General features: G+C 40.5%; 1 protein-coding gene across 4 annotated transcripts in view; it reads left to right on the plus strand.

The window, feature by feature from the left end:
• The window catches only part of LOC110046836 (fibrocystin-L-like), a 46,427-nt gene that overhangs the window by 2,914 nt on the left and 27,955 nt on the right, over positions 1 to 15,558 (plus strand). For 3 of the 4 annotated variants that reach the window (XM_089289310.1, XM_089289304.1, XM_020752550.2), the window contains exons 4-24: positions 101 to 209; positions 592 to 649; positions 2,851 to 2,938; positions 3,468 to 3,521; positions 3,956 to 4,029; positions 4,408 to 4,518; positions 5,014 to 5,124; positions 5,347 to 5,439; positions 5,599 to 5,873; positions 6,190 to 6,441; positions 6,771 to 6,852; positions 7,182 to 7,469; positions 8,088 to 8,419; positions 8,960 to 9,248; positions 9,336 to 9,635; positions 9,987 to 10,264; positions 10,642 to 11,725; positions 11,994 to 12,058; positions 12,768 to 13,380; positions 13,642 to 14,456; positions 14,877 to 15,552. In XM_089289310.1, the coding sequence (XP_089145436.1) occupies positions 101 to 209; positions 592 to 649; positions 2,851 to 2,938; positions 3,468 to 3,521; positions 3,956 to 4,029; positions 4,408 to 4,518; positions 5,014 to 5,124; positions 5,347 to 5,439; positions 5,599 to 5,873; positions 6,190 to 6,441; positions 6,771 to 6,852; positions 7,182 to 7,469; positions 8,088 to 8,419; positions 8,960 to 9,248; positions 9,336 to 9,635; positions 9,987 to 10,264; positions 10,642 to 11,725; positions 11,994 to 12,058; positions 12,768 to 13,380; positions 13,642 to 14,456; positions 14,877 to 15,552 (6,047 nt within the window). Of the gene's footprint in view, positions 1 to 100; positions 210 to 591; positions 650 to 2,850; positions 2,939 to 3,467; positions 3,522 to 3,955; positions 4,030 to 4,407; positions 4,519 to 5,013; positions 5,125 to 5,346; positions 5,440 to 5,598; positions 5,874 to 6,189; positions 6,442 to 6,770; positions 6,853 to 7,181; positions 7,470 to 8,087; positions 8,420 to 8,959; positions 9,249 to 9,335; positions 9,636 to 9,986; positions 10,265 to 10,641; positions 11,726 to 11,993; positions 12,059 to 12,767; positions 13,381 to 13,641; positions 14,457 to 14,876; positions 15,553 to 15,558 lie in introns of those variants that run through there. The other variant, XM_020752552.2, reaches the window with a different exon arrangement.

A 15,558-nucleotide genomic window follows, 5' to 3' on the forward strand; every position in this document is an offset into this window, starting at 1 on the left:
TTTAGGAGATAATGTTGTATAATCGCTTTGTCAAGTGAACTAGCATAACTTGTAGCTCTGTCTTGATCTCATCAATTGAACCTATTTTTGTCGTTTAAAGACCCTCATTGTCAGGAGAAGACAGTTATAACATAAGAGTGTTGGTGGATGGGAAGTGGTTGGATAACAGTGATGGAAGAGCGTATTGTGGAGGTGAATGTGTGTTTAAGGTATGGGATTTTTCAAGTTTGGATCACTTCTTTCAGTTCAAATACTATGAATTGTTTAATGATTATAACACATGAAAGCTATTGTAAACCAGCTATTCGCTTACCTGCTTACAGTTTGTCAGAAAGTACATCTAAAATATTGAGCAGTTAATTAAACTACAAGATGAAGAAAATGCTATTGAGGCAAAAACCAGTCTTGCTTCTGCGGATCAAATCCTCCTTCTCTAAGTCTTGAGGAATTAGCATCATCACAGATCAACCTGAATATGGATTGATTTATTGCAACCATTTCAATTAACTAGCAGATAACTCTTAGTGCATCTAAGAGTCGAACTCCCTTACATTATCAGAGTGATGTATCCAACACGGCCTTTTTTTTCAGTATACCGAGGACAGAACTCCTACAATTACCTCATTAAGACCAAGATATGAATTGCCAGGTAGGCGCAATTCAAGGCAATTTAGTTTTGTTGTCATTATTTCTGGGACACTCGTTGCATTTCTTGTACTCGGCCCTAGTTTTTAGATTAAAGGAACTCAGAACTCCATCGGAAAAATCCATTAACAAGTAAGTCAACTTTGCGGTGTTATGAATAAAAAGAGCAGAACCAAAATTATCCGAATTCCATAAACAGGTTGTGAACGAGTATTTGTAGCTTTTTCATTTCTGTGCAGTTTGAAAACTGATGGAAACGAATGTAACAAATTATGCGCATACTAATTTAATCAAAAGTAACTTAACGGCTCCACTGTTTACTGGCCTTTACAGCCAAGTACCAGTCCAATTTCCCTTTGCGGAAAAGTTCAGTCTGATAGTTTGTAAGGTAGCAAAAAGGGACCCCTGGAGTAGTTTTGGATTCATTGTAATTTTCCTTCGTCAGCAATATTCGCTTTATTGCTAGCGTGATCTCATAAAACTCCTGAAACAAAAATTAATCTTCTTTAACTAGTTACCAAAAAGTAAACAAAAGGCAAAAATGTTAAAGCGGTGTTTAATACAGTGCCTGGTATCTGTTTCACCGATTTTGTAATATCACTCTACCTAAAATATGTTTGTGAAACTTAGGTGCCAAATGTTACGCGTTCTTAATTACTGTCAAAACACATATGGTATCCACTTGAAGCGACATCTTGAAGAACAGCAGGTAACCTTCACCAAGCGCATTCCTAAGCAAGAAAAGAAACTCTTCTGCACTTAATTATTGACCAGCAAATTTCGGGGAGAAAAACTATAACTACCTTGGAAATTGCTTGATAAACGTTGTATTGACATTAAAACTGGTATTTGTATTCGTCTGGTTGACTACATAAGGGTTCATAAGCGAACAAAAAGCTCGAACAAGCGCTAAAATCGCACCCGAGCGCACGACGGGTCACACAAAACGCGCAGTGTCAGTGCAACGTAGAATTATTTTCAAATATTCTTTTAAGATTCCGTTATATTTCTGGGATGAAATATCTCTGTAGAATAAATTTCATTTGTGTTAGACTTTTCTGAAAATACTGATCGACCGAGACGCTGATGAGTTCCCGAATCTATCAGAAGCGCACAATGTAAAAAATTTTCAAAAGCGTTCAATATTTCATTGCCTATTGTAGCTCGAGGAAGATAGAGGCTCACCCAAGACTTACACAACCATCAGGCATGCTTGCTATTTTTATTCATAACGTTTGTCATTTACCTTTGTTAGGATGTTATTCAAACTAGTATGCTTCCCACCAAATTTGGAAGGGTTCAGTGTTTTTTGTAAACAACCCAATGGGTTATAGTTATAGATGGAGACTTGCTGATAAAAAACTCGAGTTTCGAGTTTAATGACAGTCTATGCGCGTGCTAAACATATATCATTGCTTGCCAATCGATCAAAGTGCTTGCACTATGCGATCTAACATTTATTTTGTCAGCCTTATGAACTAATTTTCCCTGGTCTTAGAGATAATACGGCGCTAAATTTCTTACTAGAGATTCCATGTTAAATCTAGCTGCAGGCATAGTATAGGCAGAACCCATTAATTACGAACTAAAACAATTGAAAAAAGAAACTACATGTAGATAGAATACGAGCAAGTCAAAAAGGCTTTAGTAAGGCTGGCGAAAGCTGAACAGGATTGCATAGTACAGCTTGAAATAAAACGTGTTCTGTAAAATGTTTTTTAAGACTAGCCGAGCTGCCTTCTTCTTGCCTCCTGATCTTGACCTTTGGGGTATTCGTTCTTTGGCAGTCTGGCATTGTGCTTATAAACTATCAGCGTGGTATTTCTGAGGTTCTTTGAAATAGTTTCACAGGTGTGCTGTTTAATCACAGAAATTAACATTTACCGTTATTGTCAGTGGCGGATTGCCAAATTGGCAGTCTGGCATTGTGCTTATAAACTATCAGCGTGGTATTTCTGAGTTTCTTTGAAATAGTTTCACAGGTGTGTTGTTTAATCACAGAAAATAACACTTTACCGTTATTGTCAGTGGCGGATTGCCTCTGTGAAATAAAGTGGTTGAGCGAAATGTTTTGCTTGCTCAACTATTCTTTAGGTCTTTGCTCAGTAAGAGCCTTAATCTTTGTCTATCTGCCAGTCACTTATTGTATAATCATTTACAACTCGGCTACTAAACGATGTTTGATGTCCAAACTCTTCATCACAGGGACGCTTTTAACAATACGTGGAAGGATGTTTACCGATCAAGTTATGGAAACAGAGGACTTTGACCCCAGCATGCCTACCATTGAAAGGTACACAACGGAAAGAGTCTGAAACCACTTCGATTTCTCTTCCCAGTTTCCCCTCACAAAATGTTTGCACAACACAGATTACTCCTGTGCCAAATTAAAAATTTTTAATGGCTGCAAAGCTCAGAATTGAAAACTACCCCAGAAAATTTTACATTCAACTTTGGAAAATATTGAGGAAAAAAATCACCACTGACGTTACAGTACTTTTCCATAGCATTCATTTGAATGGTTACAGATACACTGACTAGATTTAGAAGTTCACGCAGAACACTTGCGCATCCTACACACACAGTACCATATTTACAAGGTTAGAACCACATTTTCTGTGTTATTAATATAAATTGCTGATGGAATTCTAAGGAGTTAAGAGTAAGTTAAATAATAAAGTGATAGTTCAGCTGAATTAATAAGGGTTTCGAAGTATTTGCCATTTGTTACATTGACCTCCAACCAAAGCTAACGAGGAGTAAGTTAAATTTAAAGTTCTGTAACAGTTCGTTTTCTCAGTTGTCTGTGATTTTTCTTTCAGGATATATGCTGGTGCGGGTCTTTGTGAGATAAAAGATCCAGAAACGGAACAACTGTAAGCTATGAAGTGTTGTTATTCATGAAGTGACTCATTGTGATTTTGACCCATCCAGTAACCTATAAAATACTCAGTTGTTGTACATAACTACATAAATGATTATTATTTACTAAACGCGACATACTTACACAAGAAAAAAGAAATTCAATTAATGTTATAGGATAAATCCACTCCTGGAAATGTATTCTCAGATTTGATCGTCTTAGCGACAATCGTACAATAAAGGCGGAAAAACTCAAATAGGACATTGAACCAATAGGAAATGGTGGTCAAGAACTCTGTACGTTTTTTTCAGAGCACGTTACGTATGCCAGTTGTTGAGCTCAACAAACTTGAAACATAATTACTTCCAAAATCATTAATAAACCTTCCTAAAACACGCGTTTTGCCTGTGTTAACTTTTTGTACTTGTGTCAATTTTCAATTTTTAGTTATGGGATGAAAATTGAAGACAACGTGGCGAAGATTGGTTACATCAAATGTAAGCCTGCATCCACAGTGATCGGTAAGAATTGAAGTTATATTTGGAATGTTGTGATGCATGATTTGAGTTTGACCCTTGAATGAATTACGCAGTGCAACGAACATCCTTAAATGAGTGGCTAAGCATCAAATGTCTTGAATTTCCTTTCAAATTTTACCTCTTATTAAACTTTATCGAATTTTAACATCGATTTGCCTTCAACGATACCCTGCGAGTAGAGTCACACGGTACGTCAACAACTGAGGGGTCACGCCACTCGTGAACGTTTGCGTTAAAACTTTATATTTCTGAAGTTATTCCGAGTAGCTTAACGCTGAAAAGCTGTGACTTCTTTCCAGCAGTAAAATTTCATAAGACGTCAGAGGATGGGAAAAATTAGTGTGTTTCTATTTTCTTTAGGATCCCAGCGAGTGTCATTCCTAGTCTCTGGATATGGGCGATCTCAGATGTCTAAGGATGTCATTTCAGTTGATTCACAGGACAAGCTTTATCTATTCCAAACTCACGCAGGTATGACGTAATGAGACCATGAATACTTCCTTAAGAAGAAGAGCTTGAAAAAAATATCAACAAGAAGACAATTAAACCCTGTGCTTTTCTCACGATTGAAAGAAGTTTTGTGCAACTGCCTGCTAGGTTTAAGCGAAAGCGTACCGAAGTAACTACGAGAAGTTGCGGACGCAAAAAGACGTTCTTGCGCGTGCATTATTTCCGGGCTGTACTGTATGCAAACAATTTTCCTTTGGTGATATGCTGATTAAATTTCCTTACAGTTTCGCCTTACTCTTTTTTTTACATCCCAGTCAATTAAATGGCAAAACGTTTCATTTTTCAATGAAACTTTTGTTATTTTTAAAATTATCTCCAGCATTTTACTGGGCGAGCGGTTTTGATACCACCAAAGGATATTCCAAAGCGCTCATCAAACCCGACAGTAACATTAGCTTTCTGATGTTACTGATTTGAAGATAGTATTTATCCTCATGTCTCTCTTTTTATCCGTAGATATTTTAGAAGTCAGTCCTTCTATTGGTAGCACGGCAGGTGGAACAGTTCTCACCATAAAAGGCAAAGGTTTTGATGAGCGTGCCACCAAGGTTTCAGTTGAAGTAGCAGGTACTACTTGTAAAATGAACTTTGCCAATTTTGAGCGAGTCTATACTGCATACCATATACCAGATGGACTACGAGGATTGTTATCTCACCCTAAGATATGAAGATAACTCTGTTATGTAATGTTAAGACTGTTAATTCATGACTTGATCAAGGTTAATAACTGCCTGGTCATTTATAATCGAGTCCATTTGTTATGTTCAAATGCTATTTTCTCTCTACTAGGAGTTCCTTGTGAAATACTATTGATGGAAAATGACGCCATTAAATGCCAAACAATGGAAGCTCCTCCTGCAGATAAATATGATTTTTATTCAGGTAAGCACGATTCCAGTGAACGTAGTTCAATTTACTACTTGTACATGATGTAATTAATAATGGCCAGGGACTGTAATACTGGCAATACTTCCATCAAATGAAAAGTGATTGAGCTGCTTGAGTTTGAATCACTGACACACTCCAATTTGAATGTCTCAGGATCACGTGGTTTATTACGTGAAGTTTGGACTAGCACCAGACCCTTGTCTGTATCGGCCGTCGGAGGTCTGAAAACGACTGCTGCAGACTACCACTCGGAAGTGTTACCCGAGGCAAGCTCTCCAACCCAGGCCTCGTTTGGTGAATCAACGTCATTCAGCGATCGCCTCCGAGGCTTCTTCGTTCCTCCTTCGGACAATAACTACACGTTCTACATTCAAGCCGATGATCAGGCCGAGTTGTACTTGAGTATGAATGAATCTGCGGCTGGCAAAGTAAGTTACACGTTTGTAAATTAAGGCCACGGTGTAAGTTATTGTAGTTTGCCTTGTGCGTCTTGGGGTTGATACTGAATTACGATCAACAGCGTTCTTTTCTTCCGTTGATCGACTGATTGATCAATGACATGAATTGGGAAAGGTATTGCCAGCTAAGTACAGCAAGTATCTCATTCACTGAGTGCTCGATAAACGACAATGAAGAGTGCAGATTTAGAGAAATGCACCTTCTTTTAAAATGATTTTTCAGCGTTAAAATGTTTGGAAACGAATGAACATTAAGCCGAAATTTCCGTTTTTCTTTTTTTTCCAGACGAAAATCGCATCCTGTCTCAAGCCGTTAACAAGCTGGTCTGCTTCACCCGAACAGAAGTCAGCGGTTTTCTTTCTCAAGAAAGGACAGCGTTACTACATCGAGGCTCTGCACGTACAGGATGGCGGGAAAAGTCACGTGATCATTGGAGTTAAAATGCAGAAAACACGTTACGTGAACTCGCAGACTGGTTCGGCAGTGAACGAAAAACAAGAAATTCTTATTAAATCAATAAAACATCCAGAAGTGCAAGTAAGACTTGATGCAAAATCTTCTGAAAACATTATGAAAAGCTTCCTACTAATTGATATTTTTCATGGTGTCTCTTACTAACTATTCAGCTTCTCTGCAATTCATTTATACCGACAGTTTTCAAGTAAAGATATGTAATATATAAACACGCATAGATACCGAGTTTTAAATTGTTATTAAACAGTTCCTCTTGTTCTAATAGACTATGTCGAGAGAGTTGTGCAGAATCAATGCTTGCTACCTGAAAAATGGTTAACACCCGTGAAGTAAAACTATTGAAGGATTTCACATAAAAAATAAAAATGTTATCATCATCTATATCTTTTTAGATAATCAACATTTCTAGCTGGGCTGACGGGAAAATGTTTGAAGTCCAAGAAATAGAGGTGACACCATGTAACCAAAGTCAAGGTAAGTTGCACATTTCCCTTTTGTTTGAGGAAGAAACGCACAGAAAACACAGCTGTGAAACAAGACTGGGGAAATAATTCGCTTTGGTTGGAGACAAAGTTTCACAAGTTAGGTCTTGGATCGATTTATAACTGGCGTAGAAAACGCAATTATACGGAAATATAAGCTTAAAAGTCAACCCATTAAATAGGATGTCAGAAAATCGTTCAGAAACGCTGAGCAGTTACACCACGGGAAATTGAAGTTCAACTGTTAGTGAATGTAACGCGAAAGTAGCAGGATCAAAGGAACAGATTCATGTTAATACCAGATTGTTGTATATTTTATAGGAAATGTTACTGTTTGCATCGACTTGTTTTCTCTAAGCTATGACGGAGTCAACACGACTTCTGTGTCAATGAACAATCTGACCGCTGAAACCCTTCAACAAGCACTCAACAATCTTACAAGTGTCAGGAAGCAAGGCAAAGTAAATGTGACAGAGCTCATCAAGAGCAAAAACTCCACAGCTTATAGAGTTACCTTCTACTTCAAGAACCCTGAAGAAACACGAATGCTGTTTTATACCTCTGTGACATCCAATATGACTTCTGTTAAAATCACACGCTTACAGAAAGGTAAAATGTTGACAGAAGTGTCGTATACAGAGCCTTCCGGCTTCTTGGTCAGCAGTTTACGCTGGGGTGCTGGGGTGGGGAGCCATTAGGACCTCGATACGAGACTGTACAGCAAACAGAAAATACAGTATTCCGAACCTCCCTGCAAATACACTTTCACATAAATTTCATTTTACGTCTCGTTGTTCGTTGTTGATAAAACATTGCAGATGCTTAGCCTTGGTTTTTTAAGGTTCTACGACTGGTTTGAATTGTACGGTTTTATATTTGGAGTAGTCGGAGCTAGATAGAGCGGTTTTTAATTGAGTAAAGAAAGTTATCAGGCAATTTCTTTGGTTTTGGTTTTAGTTTTACTAAGGTTTGAGATTGGCTGAGTAGTCTGATTTATCGGCAAGTAACTGATTTGTTTTTGGTTTTACGACAAACCGATTTGTACATGAATGCATTATAACAGAGTAATTTAATGTGAATCTTATCGATTCTGAAAGGTCTAGCCCAGAAGAGTCTATTGGCCAAGACGAAACGCCGTGTCAGACTTGCCAGGAATTTTTATTTTACTAGTATTTGACGATTATTTTTATTCAATGTGACAACAGAGTTCCTTTTCACTTAAACAAGGTGTTCCTGGTAACTACTGGTTCAAGTTGTCCCTGGCTGGAAGAACATCAGAACGCATTCACGTCGACGCATCAGATAACGACATCCAACAACAACTAAAAAACATGACAAACTGGTACTGTAGTTACCAGACTCCACCCGGACAAGCCTACTATTATAACGGGTTTGAGAGTTCGTCGCAGGGCCCTGAATGGGGTGAAAGAGTCTTCAAATCAAAACCTCATTGTGGTCGGTTCTCCTTGAAGAATCCTCAATATATATTCTATAGCGGCCAGACCAAAGATATGTGGGGGAGAGTCTTAAGAGGCTACGACGTAACAAGATACCAACAGGTTCGTGTTTGTTCAATGTTGCAATAACTTGAGGCTAAAAAAGATGTAGGCTACGACGAAAAAGAACTGAATCTCTCCATTTATAACTTGGAGAATTTCTGTAAGGTTGCTTACCCAGCAACACGAGGCACAAAACGAGTGAGGCGAGTTTTCACTTCGCAATGCACGTGCTGAGATTAAGAGTTCATCTCGCATTCTGGCGTTCGTAATTTTGTGACTTGTCATGGATGAGTTTCGGGATTCACAGTAAAGCTTTATGTTGCCGTGAAACTAATGCGTCACTTAAGTTAGTCTGAGTAACTGTATGCTTGTCATCAATACCAGAAAAGATTAAAACTGAATTCTGACTAAAAATGGTGCAAAAATTGCAAAGCATTTTTTCTTCTCCAAGGACTACGATCTGTTCATTAAAGAGATGGCAAAAGTAGTTTCGACTATCTGTTCTTTCTAGCTCTGTAGCAAACCCGACACCAACCTTGTCACATTTTATATCAACGTTTACGAGCCCTAATCTTTGCTGTTTTCTTTTTCATTTGACAGCTTTGTTTTTCATACAAAGGAAAGATGAAAGACTTCATCAGTTTTCGTATCTCATACACAGACGAGTCCGGTGCTGACCGGCGATCATGGCGGAAGTACAGTATTGTTACTGTCCCGGATGAGAAATGGAATTCACTGTGCATGAATGTTTACGATCAGATCTTACATGATGCTTATATCAAGGCCGACTTACGCTATAAGGTTTACGTGGAGCTCATCAGCGTGACACGTGATGCAGGCGTGGACCTTTATATTGACGACGTTTTCATCTGGAGGGACCCTGTAATGGGTAGGTTTTTTCATACATTAATTGCTCTTGTTATTTTCTGGCTTCTTCAAGACTCACTTTAAATATTTCATTTTCTATTTGTTCAAGTACAAAGACTGCTTCCTGCTGCCGAGCCTGGTGATAACATACTCGAAGATGTGACCGTGCAGAGCCTAGGACCAAGAGCTTGGTCTGTCTCACTAACTCCCGCTTCTTGCGGGACTGGGATCGAACTCCTGCAGATTGCAGAAGCCACCGTGGTCAGTGGTAACGCTACATCTGACCAGGCGATATTTAGACCAGTCAACGCGTCAGAGAGTTGCAATATTGTTGTATCACGTGATCAAGCTTCAACTCCTCCAGTTGGTGGAACGTTCGATATCTTCTTGGAAAATGAGAAAGTTAAAGGTACCTTCTCGAGCTTACCGTTATAGAGGTATAGAGGGCAGTATATCTAAGATAATTGTGCTTCGACTGGAAAAACAATCCGTTATTCAATGAGTTAGCTACACGACAAACATGAACAGTAACGGTGAAAACCACCTTCTAACTTTGCGAAGCGTGTTGCATCTGCTAAGTTAGTTTCAATATGTTTTGTTGATTTTTTATAAAAAAAAAAGAAAAGATCGCGACAAGATTTCGGTCAACTACAACAGTATGTAAGTGTTCAATAGACGGTACAGTATTGACGCAGTTTATTATTTTTGGTGTAATGTAATGTAGTTCTCTAAATTTAAATATTTCTTATTCCTTTTCTAGGTATCGCTGCTAACGTATCTGCAGACGAGTTCAAATCCATTCTCGAAAACAATTTCAACATCGGTAAGGTCACCGTCAGCCGTGTAGGCACATGCGCGTCCTATAACTGGATAGTGGAATGGGCCACAACAGGAGGAGATCAACCAGCCCTGACAGTTAATGGAACCGGTTTGACAGGAAACAACGTGTCAATGAAAGCTGTCACAATCGATGATGGAGGAATGTTCCTAAGACCGATACCAGGTGACATGTTGCGAGTGGCAGAAATCGAGCCACAGGTATGAAACAATTCTATACGAACGGGGCGGTCTTAGATTTATATTAAAACGTTAAGAAAATCCTCAGTTCTCATCTGGCTAATTACAAAAACACAAAGAGCGTAAGAACCAACCAGGGCACAAAGTCAAGATAGCCAACTAGTCGAGAAAGGCACAATATCGGACTCTGATTAGTCAAACCTAGTTCGACAAATTAACTAACAGTGAAACATTTCTTGTAAGTGAATGCTTGGAGCGTTTAGGTTTAGGTTTAAGCTGACAATCTGACGGAAAAGGAATTTCTATGGAGCCACAAAATTTTTGCCATCAGGTTTCAAGATTCATGTTAATAACACTAAGATTGCTCCGTTACAAGATATTTGTTACATTCATTTTAGGTGACAGTCACGATGAACAATATTCCATCGAGCTGTTCCGAAAGAAAATGTTCCTTCACATTTTCATCCCCGGACACTCCAACCCTCACCTCTATATCACCACAAAAAGGAACTGCCGGAACCGAAATTACACTCACCGGAAGTGGCTTCAGCTCCAATATACAGGAAGTAAATGTCACCATTGGTGCAACCACCTGTCACGTGACAAGCTCTAATGAAACTATAATTAAGTGTACCGCTGGTCAGTCAATTGGCGGATCGCATGATGTTGTCATGAAAATTGGAAATAAGGGATTTGCAAAGCCCTCAAGTGGACCAGCCAGTTTTACTTATGAAGTAAGTGTAAGCGGTATCAAACCAGCCAGGGGAGGTATTGGAGGAGGAACGCTTGTTACTATAACAGGGAACGGATTTGGCGTGACACCTAATGATAGCAGTGTGACAATCGGTGACTCCATCTGTGACATAGTTAATGTCACCATGACAGAAATATCGTGTGTCACGACATCTCATGACACAAGTAACGCAAGTGTCAATGTCGCGGTCGGCAGTGAAGTTGGATCGATGTTGAACGCGTTCTGGTACGACTCTGGAATGACTCCGATAGTGTCATCACTGAGTACCTCAGAAGGCAGTGTCAGTGGAGGTGAACAGTTAATGATCCACGGCACAGGATTTGGGTCCCAACAAGGGACGGTAAAAATAGGTCCTCATCCATGTAAAGTGACTTTGTACTCCGACGTGCTTATAAAATGCACCACTCCTGCTAGTGCTCCTGGGATGTATGACGTGCTAGTCTGTGTAGAAGGCATTGGGTGTGCTGTAGAAGCCGGCTTACGTTCCAGACCACCACAGTTCAACTACATCTTGTATGTGAGCGGCATCTCTCCTGGGCACGGCTCTGTGTTTGGAGGAACAGTTCTGACTCTTGTTGGTCGTGGATTCAGTGATAACACTTCAGCAATTACAGTAAATGTTGGTGATGTTCCCTGCAAAGTCCTGTCAAGTAGAAGCACAAACATCATGTGCAGGACGGAAGCATCGTCTACGGCTCACAATGTGGACAACACTGGAATCCACCCGAGTAAGACTTTAGACTTTTAGCTCAAGCAATTAGGAAATTATGTGGCCAACGTTTATCATAGCATACATATAAAATGCGAAACGTTAGCGACGAGAGGAAGCTGACTTTCTTTCCCGATTTCAGTTTCTTCGCTCGCTTGAGCTTTTGCTTGCTGGTGTCTCAGGATTATACCCTTTGATTCTGCTTCGCGTAATTAGATTTTGTTACCTTAAAGGTTCTTCGTAGACAGTATTTGAACTGTAATTTTGACATGTGTATTTTTCCTCAGAGTATGGTATTGGTTACGCCTGGAATCCTCAGACCATTGTGATAAACTCTGGCGACTCTGTTCAGGTACTACTGTGTAACTGTTTTGAAGTCAATGATGTAGCAGAACTTCTCTTTAAACGACTAACGAAGTTATGTGTTGCATTGCGAACTAGATTGGCTTCTTAATGACTGAAGTAAGCTAAACATGGAGCAAATTAGAGCTGGATGTAGTGCAACAAAGCAATGGAAACACAGTGTGAACACATCAACCCAGTCTAGTCAATCTCATAACGAATCTCTGCAGCAGCAAATAGGATGATCAACGAACAGGAGTTCTAAGCGCGGCTGGCACATAAGGAACAGCCTAGCCTGCGTAGCTGGCGGTTTAGTTGGTTAGGTTAGAGGACCGTATAGAGCGGCGTGATACGCAAAGACGAGCGCGGAAGCTGAGAGTGGTCTGGGCTCCTCGCGGCTTTGCCGCTTGTTTTCGCGACTCGCGCGCTCTACCCAACTAAATCACCAGTTTGAGTCTCATTGAACCAATGACGTGTTCAGAGACACATTTTGAAAGCTGTTGTTGAGTAAAACAAAGATCACGCCTGACTTTTTTGTTCCCGGCGAAGCAAACATTTGTAGCGGCAGCGTATTGAGGTGTTTGAACAGAATTCTGGTGAAGTCGGCAAACGGTACATGTATCTAAAACTTTGCAATACCACACCATTAAAGTTAATAATAATGTACTAAACTTTTAATATTTATTAATAATTTTTTAATGAAGTAATTTTTGTTTCAGTGGAGATGGACGAGCCCTGAGCTATTTGGCCTACGCTTTGGTGTGCAGCAGACACGTGACTCGTCTACCTCAGAATATGACGGGAAAGGGTTCAAGAGTGCCCGCGGTGGAAGCGGTAACTACAGTCAGCAGTTTAACATGCCAGGAACTTATTTCTATTCAAGCGGTGCAGTGGATCCTTATGGAGCTATTGTCATGAAAGGAAAAGTGATCGTGAATGGCTTCAAGACCAAGTCCCATGACGTTAAGGTGTTAGTTGGAGGAGTTGAGGCACCTTATAACTTATCAGCTGTGAAGCCCACGGCTTCTAGTTCTCCTGATTGTCAGTCGGGCGTGACTAGTGCTATCCCACTATGCTCTTCTTCAGACCCTGCGTTACCAAACAACTCGTCTTTCTTAAGTTTCTCATTTTGGAAATGTAGTACACCGGAAGTGACGTCAATTATGCCAAACAACGGACGCAGTTCAACCCTCGTCACCATAAAAGGCAAAGGCTTTGGACTTGCTAATTGCCAGAACGGGGTCAAAATCGGCTCCAGTGACTGTGTGGTTCAAAGCTCTGCAGAGGATAAAATCACTTGCGTAGTGTCCACAGGAAACCAATTAAGTGCTGGTAAGTTGACATTCTGTAATTGTTCTTGACATTTATCTCGCATATGACGTTATACAGATTGTATGAAGTCTGGGAAGAAGAACATAATTATGGTGATATTGACGGTTAAGGGCTTCAGATGAGATTATATGTGCATCTTTGCTCATGTCTCATTTCTCTTGGTCCATTGAGTGTTTTCTTTAAAAGACTTTTTTAATAATTTAAACTTACGTTTTTATTGAAGTTAATCATTGTTGTATACATTCATTGTTTTTCTTTTAGGTCTACTGCATAGTGTCTCCGTACGAGTGAATAACAGAGGATATGCCGCCATTAGAATAGAGAACAGCTTAAACTCTTCATTCAGCCTGCTGCCCACAGTACAGTTCGTATCTCCACAGACAGGTTCCATGATGGGCGGCTCGATCCTGACTATCAACGGAGATGGCTTCTCTCCTAATCCTGATGTAAGGATCGGCAGAGCTCCATGTCAAATTCTATCATCTTCCTATACTCAGATCAAATGCCAGACAGCCGCCACCAGTACACCGCAGTCGCTTCCTGTCGTTGTTAGAGTCCATGGTGTGGAAAGCAACTGTGCCTCCAGCTGCATGTTCACTTACTCAGCCGCCAAAACTCCCAGAGTAGATTCCTTAATACCGTCGGCTATTGTCGGAGACGATAACACTATTCGCATATACGGATCCGGACTCCCGAGCAAAGCGTCGGATTTGGACATAAAGATCGGAAACAGCTCCTGCACAGTAACGTCATCTTCGGAGTACTCGGCTTCGTGTCGGGTTGGCTCGGTAGTGGCGGGAAAACACGATGTGAAAATTCATGTAGCGGCTGAAGGATTCGCCATGTTCGAGGCCGGGGCATCGCCTGTGATTGACAGCCTCGCTATCCTGTTGAGTATAACGCCGACGGAAGGAAGCATCATGGGCGGAACGGAACTGTCAATCAAAGGAAGTGGGTTTGACCCAGTCCCTGGCCGTACCACTGTGAAGATTGGTGCTAACTTTTGTTCCATTGTACGAGTTACGTCATCGGAAGTGATATGTAGGACTTCTGTCCATGACCCAGGATCATTTGAGGTATGCTAATATTACTAGAAGTACTGAGGGAAAACTAAATTTAGTTTAGGGCGTTCCCATTGGATAATTCGAGTCAGGTGGTAGATTCTGGCGGGTCAGAAACCAGGTGATGAACTTCACTTCAGTACAATTGAATTAATGCCCTATGGTCACCTACGTGTCCTAACAAAAAAGCTATGCGCGAGGAACATAGCGTTTGTTACTTGTGTTTTGTTTTAGATATATCAGTGTTTTACAAATTTTCCTTCACTTGCGCCAGTGTTTTTTTCGTTGTGGGGGGAATTGACTAATATATTATGTTGAAACGAGGAAGCAAGGGAATCACACAAACAAGCTTTCATTTGAGCTCTGATTCAAGTATTTTAATAGTTTAACCCCCCATGATTCAGCTGCACAAATAATGCGCAAATTGTCTTTTAGGTCATTGTGACAGCAAACAGCAAAGACTTTCCTCGTCTCCGTTACGCTTACCGAACATTTACGACACCATATGTAAAGTCAATTTCGCCTTCCCGTGGTAAAGGAGGAAAAAACGTTACCATTTACGGGTCTGGGTTCAGTACAGATACAGCGGACATGGACGTGACAATTGCCAACAGCTCCTGTGGTGTTGTGACCAGCAGCGAAACAAGTTTGACATGCGTGCTGGATAACAGACCAGCAGGGATATATAGCATCATTCTGCACGTGGAAGGCAAAGGCTTATCAGCTTACCCTACATCTGAAGCCGTGACATTTGCCTACGAAATAGCTCTCGCCAGTATCTCACCGAACGACTGTGGGGTTGGAGGAGGGAGAGTTGTATCCGTTAAAGGACACGGGTTTGATTCGTCCACCACTGTAAAGATCTGTGATGTTGTTTGTGCCACCATTAACAGTTCATTAGACGAGATCTACTGCGAAGTTCCTGCTTATACCGGACAGACTGAAAACCCTGATATTGCTTGTTCAGTGAGCGTGGTCGGAAGAAATGAAGTGACGTCATCCAGGCCGGGGTTGTTCACGTATCGAGAGTCTCTTACGTCACGTATTACGTCAGTAAGTCCGTCACGTGGTGGAACAGGAGGTGGAGTACAACTCACCATAAAAGGAAATGGTAAGT

This window comes from Orbicella faveolata, unplaced genomic scaffold, assembly GCF_042242905.1.
Source record: "Orbicella faveolata isolate gen_17 unplaced genomic scaffold, um_ofav_v1 contig_1, whole genome shotgun sequence".
Classification (NCBI taxonomy): domain Eukaryota; kingdom Metazoa; phylum Cnidaria; class Anthozoa; order Scleractinia; family Merulinidae; genus Orbicella; species Orbicella faveolata.